Below are 5906 nucleotides of genomic sequence, written 5' to 3'. Positions count from 1 at the left end.
CGCCGGCGCTGCGCGCCGCGCGCCTCGCCGCCGCCGCCGCCCGCGGCCCCTTCGACGCCGCCGCGTGGTCGGCGCGCGCGGGGCCGATGCTCGCCGGCTTCGGCGCCGCGCAGGCGCAGGCGCACATGGGCCTCGTCGGCGGGCGACCCGCTCGCATCGCGGAGCGCGCGGCGGCCCTCACCGCGTCCCTCTCTGCGATGGACGCCGCCGGCGCCAACGGCGCGTTTGTGACGATTCTCACCACCGACGCCGCGAGCCGCGAGGCCGTCGTGCGCACGCACGCGGGGGAGGAGCGCGCCGTGCTCAACGCGGGGTCCATGGACTACCTCGGGCTCTCGCAGCACCCGGCGGTCGTGGCAGCGGTGACCGACGCCGTGTCCGAGCACGGTTCCTGCCTGACCAACAGCCGCGCGCTGTGCGGGTCGGGGGGCGTGCACCGGGAGCTCGAGGCTGAGCTGGCGGGCTACTTTGGGAAGGAGGCTGCGCTACTCATGCCCGCGGGTGCGCCTCGCCGCCGGCTGGCTGAGCCTGGGAACTTGCAAGTGCACAATGAGCGAGGAGTGCGCGATTGGTAGCCAGGGGGCTTCTCTGGTCTCTCAATATGCCGCTGGACCGTCTCGGCAGGGCGTCGGGGCGCTTTGCACCCGTGCGTCCTCCGGTGTCTTCCTTGGCTGCGCACCCTGGCTGTGCGGCGGGCCCCTCTCCATATCCCCGCCTGAAAATGCCACCCAGTCACTGGAAGAACCGCAACCTCGTACGCACACTCACACGCGTCCCCGCAACCCCCCAGGATGGCTCGCGTGCGCCGCACCGCTCAAGGGCCTGGCCAAGCCGTGTGATGTCATCTTCATCGACGCCCACGCGCACGACTCGCTGGCGGCGGGCGCCAAGCTGTCGGGCGCGCGCGTGGTCCGCTTCAGGACGGGTGCGCGCCACCCCCTCGCTGTCGCCCGCAGAGGCAGCGCTGCCTGAGGAATTGTTGCCGCCCGCTCGCGAATGCAGCCGACCGACACCGCACCACGCCCGCTTCCTGATGCCATACGAATCACGCCTGGCCCGCCCCCCCGCGCTGCTGTTTGATCGTTTCCACCAAGACAGCGTGCTTACTGCAAGCGCCTTCGGGAGCTTCGACCCCAATCCCTCGCTTCCATCTCGCCCCAGACCCCCAACCCGCCCTCAAATCCCAGCATCACCCCACCCTCGACCCCCGCCTGACACACGCCCAACCATCCCGCACCATCCCCCCGCAACCCCGCCCTCCAAGGCGACGCGGCCCACCTCGAGTCGCTGCTCAAGACCCACAGGGCGGGCGCTGCGGACGCGCTGATCGTGACAGAGTACGTCTTCAGCGTAGACGGACGCGTCATGGACGTCGCCAGGTGACGCCAATGACGCATCGCGCATCCGTGCGCGCATCTTCACATCACAAACAAGCCCCTCGCCAAAACGCATAAGGGAGAAGCTCTGATTGCCCCATCCCTCCCACGCCGGGAGCTGCCGCTTGCGCCTTGCCAGCCGGCTGCATTTGCAGCCGCACGCGCCCCCAGCGAGCCCTCGCTCCCCCGCGTCGCATGCATGAGCGCGCTCGGCCGTTCACAACCTTGCCGCCTCCGCCCCGCCCGCGCAGCTTCCGCCGCCTGGCAGACGAGCACGGCTGCCTGCTGGTGGTGGACGTGGCGCACGGGCTGGGCACTGTGTCGACGCTGCTCGATGACGTCCGCGCGGCTGACCTTGTCGTGGGGACGTTCAGCAAGGTGCGGCGCGGAGGCGGGCCGCTTGGCGCTGCCAGACAAGCGGGGCGCGCGGGCGCTGCTTTCAGAGGCTCTCCGCTGCGCAGGCGGCTCGCCCGCACGCGGCTGGTAGCCCGGCGCGCGGCGGCTGGGATCCCCCGCAAAGCCTCGCCGGCCCTGCTGTTGCACGCGGCGGCGCAGCTCAAACCATTGCTTTTTGCTGCTGCTGCTGCTGCTGCTGCTGCTGCTGCTGCTGCAGCCACGTTACAGCTCCCCGCCCGCCATTGATACCTGTGATCTCAGACGAAGTCAAATCCAGCCTTCCCTCATTTTGAAACAACATCCTGCCCCGCCACGCCCCGCAGACACTGGTCTCCCAGGGCGGCTTCGTCGTCGCGAGCCGCCCGCTCATCAACTACCTGTCTGCATATGGCTTTGTCTTCACCGCCTCCCTCGCCACGCCCAGCGCCGCCGCCGCGCTCGCAGCGCTGCGCGTGCTCCGCGATGAGCCCTGGCGCGTCGCCGCCCTCGAGCGCAACGTCGCGGCGGCGCGCGCGCGCCTGCGCGCGCGGGGCTGCCGCGTGGCTGAGCGCGGGGGGCCGCTGCTGCACGTCGTGGCTGGGGACGGCGGCGACGGCACCGCGATGGCGGCGTGGCGGGCCGTGTTTGAGGGCGGGCTTTACGTGCACCCCGTGCTGTTCCCGATGGCCGCGCGCGGCTCGGGCGGCCTGCGGGTGACGCTGGGCGCGGGCATGGACGCGGCGGCGCTCGACACGCTCGTGGACGTTGTTGCCGCCGCGGCGGTGGCGGTGGCGACGCCGGGCCAGGCGCCTGAGGGCGGCGCCGCGACTCTGACGGCTGCGCACTGAGGCAGCCGCCTGGGCGCTGCGGCCCGGCTCCTACCTGCTCCGCGGCTCCCCTCTGCTGTGTGTGTGGGAGCATTTAGGGCGACCGTGGGCGGGAGGACTTGAGTGTGATTCGTGGATCACGTTGTTTCGGCTCTGTCCGATGGTGCAAACCTCAAACACTCAACAATGGCCGCCCTCCTGCCCCGCCTCACGCAATGCCAGCAACCTCACACACTTACCGGGCGCTCCGCTGTCCGCTGATGCCCTTGCATCGGCCCCGTAATCTGTCAGGCCCCACAGGGAGGCTTCTTAGCTTGTACTGCGTTGATGGTTGATGTTGCGCCCATGCTTGTCCATGCATCTCGGCGCCTGTGGTGTGAGGTGCCCTGTTCAATCCGCGTGCTCGCAGCAAGTTCCTATCAGACCGCGTGCGCGGAAGCCCGAGGGCCGGCCAGCAGGCGGCCTCACAAGGCGAGGCCATGGTGCGTGGTGGCAGCCTGCAGCCCGCAGCCTGGTGCCCCCGCCTCGCGCCCGCCTGCCTTTCCGTACCTTACCTGCTGGCTCGCAAGGGTCATGCACGGCTCTGACGACAACGTTGGTGACACGACGGCTGCCAAAAACCTGCCTTGTCAGAATTGTGTAGTTTTCTGCTGGCGCGCTTTCACCGCGTCCAGAACCGCACGTGTTTGCGCACACGCAACCCTTGATGGTCCCCACATAACTGGTAGCCCCAGGGGCAGGCTTGGAAAACAAACACTGCGGTGCACCGGCACCTTTTGCGGGTCTCTGTATGCATCCTGTAAACACCCCTGGCTTGGTTCTGCCTGATCGACGCTGCTTGTTGCCGCTCTGAGCACAATCTGCCACGACGTTAAAGTGGACAGCAGCGCTGGCCGAGGCAGTGAACCTTGGCAGCAAGGCACATGCTTCCTGGCTGTCTATGGGCGCAATCTGGACGTCTTCCACTGATGTGTTGTGGCAAATGTTGAAAGATAGTGCTCCGGCAACATGCTCCAGCAACTCCATGGTCGTGCGCATGGACGAACCAAAGCGCGGTGCATGGGGACAAGGTGCGTTGTTATGAGGGGTGAGGGATGTTCTGGGCTGTTGCGGTGTTGTGGAGTGCCTGCCGGAGCGTTTTACAGCGACACCAGGGGTGCGCCTGGTGAATACGGTGGTTGAGGTGTGGCATGGAGGTGTCGGATGGGCGTGGATGCGACAGGTGGGCTGGTCCGGCTCACGCGGCGGCTTCCTTTGCTGTTGGCACGATGCGAGCGCTGCATGACTCATGATTATCAGGGCCCTTTGGTGTCTGCACGCCCATTGCTCCACCGCACTCTCCCCAGATCCCAGGGGCGATCATACACCATGTTGCTAAACACTAGACGCATCGCGGGGCACTGCGGCAGATCGCCCGTGCCGATAGGGTGAGCACGTTTCCAGCGGCGTTCGTTCATCTCTTGCGGGATTAATTTTCATTTGACAAACACCAACGAGATTGTCGCGGTCCGCCTTGAGCCCGGGTAGTGCAGCGCCTTGCGCCCGCATGCGCCCAGGCAGTGCGACCACAATGGCGCAGCCCCGAGCGCATGGGCCCTTATCTTGTCCACTGCTCCTCTACACGTGCGCAGGCGTGCAGGGACCGCCCGCCATGTAGCTCGCGCCCACAAGCGGCGCAGCGGCGTCGCCGCGTCTCCCACGCCCGCCCCGCGCTCCGCTGGCCTCGGCTACGCGGGCGGGCGGGCGGCGCCGCTGCCGCCACTGCGTGTCGCGCAGGCAGACCCCCAGGCAGCCGCCAGCGGCGCCGAGGCCGCGGGCCCCAAGGAGGTGCTCTCCAGCGTCTGGTGCGTGGGTGGGCGGGGTATGCCACCTGACCGGTCAGGCAGCAGGGTGCACTCAATATGCACTGGCCTGCGTGGCGCCCTGCTCAATGAAGTCTCATCCACCCTCCCCGCACCATCGCCGTGCCGCCGGCGCCGTCCCCGCGCGCATCCCTGCACCCGGCCGAGCAGCTGGCTGCGGCCCCAGAGGCAGCTGCAGGGCGCCCCGGAAAGCGGCTTCTCTCATCTGAACAAACCCACACCTCAAGCTCGCGGGCCCGCACGATCCCATCTCATATTTCATTTCCCATACCCGCCCTTCCCCCGCCCCGCCCTCCAAGGTATGACGCCGGTGCCATCCGCGTCACCGCGACGCGCGATGACGCGGAGTACGTGGTCGAGGTGGCCGCTGACGTGGCGCGCCCGATGGTGCTGCACTGGGCGCTGGACGACTGGGCGGCGCCGCCGGACGAGTTCCTGCCGCCGGGGACCAACAGGGTGGGCGGCGCCACGCGCGGCCCTCGCAATGTGTGATGGGACGCGCGGCGGGGCGTGTGCTCTTGGGGCAGGCGGCGGGGCCGTCGGGCGGTCCGGGCGCCGGGCGCCTAGCTGCGCTGGCGATGCCCAAGCCCTCCCTTGGCAAGCACGCACGAGAACTCAACGCATCAAAATTGTCAACAACAAAATGCAATGTAACACCAATCGCGACACACACACATACACATGTATACACATATGCAACCCGCACACACATCCACACGCGCGCGCACATCCCCCAACCCCCTCCCAAACTCACTCATCACCCAGGTGGACGCCAAGGCGGTCCAGACGCCCTTTGTGGACGGCCGCACAGTATCGCTCCGCTTCCCCGCCGACCGCGCCCCCGAGCGCGTCGTGTTCGTGCTCAAGGAGCTCTCCCCTGAGAACTGGATCAACAACGGCAGCCAGTTCACGGCCCAGATCAAGCCGCCGGACGCGGGGAAGCTGCTGGAGAAGGTCCTGAGCCTGGAGGGGGAGGTGGGCGGGCGGCTGCGCGGTGTGTGTGCGTGTGCGCATGTGCGTATATATGTATGTGTTTGTGTTTGTGTTTGTGCGCGCGTACGTGTTGTATACATGAGGGGCAAGGGGTGATTGATTAAGTTGATCCTGGAGCCAGAAGGAGGAGGGATTATCATACTGTGGGGCCGGCCGCACGCACCTGAAATGGTGGGGGGTGGGACACTAAGTGGGTGCGCACCTGCGGGCACGCCTGCATAGAACCCTGCATGATACCGCCCATGGAGCGCTGGCATGGGCGCATCGCAACGCCTCGCGCGCCCCGGGCCGTCGCGGGCGGGCGGCAGGTCCCGGTCGGCCGAGGCCGCCCCTACGACTGCCGGCTGCGCCTTCATACCATGACGTCATCGCCGACCGTCTTATCCTCGCCATGCCCCCTCCACACTTAATGAGAAACACACTCACGCCCACACACACAGACACACTCAGCGTATCTCGAGTACCCCCCATCC

At 67.6% G+C, this 5906-nt stretch overlaps 2 protein-coding genes across 2 annotated transcripts; both read left to right on the top strand.

Annotated features, from left to right (window-relative positions):
• Window positions 1-86: 86 nt before the first annotated feature.
• MNEG_13141 (8-amino-7-oxononanoate synthase) lies at window positions 87-2599 on the top strand (the record flags this gene model as incomplete). Its single annotated transcript, XM_014038388.1, has 5 exons — window positions 87-501; window positions 791-925; window positions 1265-1379; window positions 1628-1754; window positions 2096-2599. The coding sequence occupies 5 exons, from the start codon at window positions 87-89 to the stop codon at window positions 2597-2599; spliced, it is 1296 nt and encodes a 431-aa protein (XP_013893842.1).
• A 1347-nt stretch (window positions 2600-3946) lies between these two features.
• On the top strand, window positions 3947-5667 carry MNEG_13140 (R1 protein, alpha-glucan water dikinase; the record flags this gene model as incomplete). The annotated part of the gene is made up of 5 exons (XM_014038387.1): window positions 3947-4005; window positions 4210-4422; window positions 4740-4896; window positions 5206-5415; window positions 5656-5667. 5 exons carry the CDS (start codon window positions 3947-3949, stop codon window positions 5665-5667), a joined length of 651 nt encoding a protein of 216 aa, XP_013893841.1.
• Window positions 5668-5906: the final 239 nt, after the last annotated feature.

The sequence above is a fragment of the Monoraphidium neglectum genome, assembly GCF_000611645.1.
Source record: "Monoraphidium neglectum strain SAG 48.87 unplaced genomic scaffold scaffold03650, whole genome shotgun sequence".
NCBI classification, from domain to species: domain Eukaryota; kingdom Viridiplantae; phylum Chlorophyta; class Chlorophyceae; order Sphaeropleales; family Selenastraceae; genus Monoraphidium; species Monoraphidium neglectum.
The sequence above is the reverse complement of the archived record's forward strand: the minus strand, read 5'-3'. Positions and strand labels throughout refer to the sequence as shown.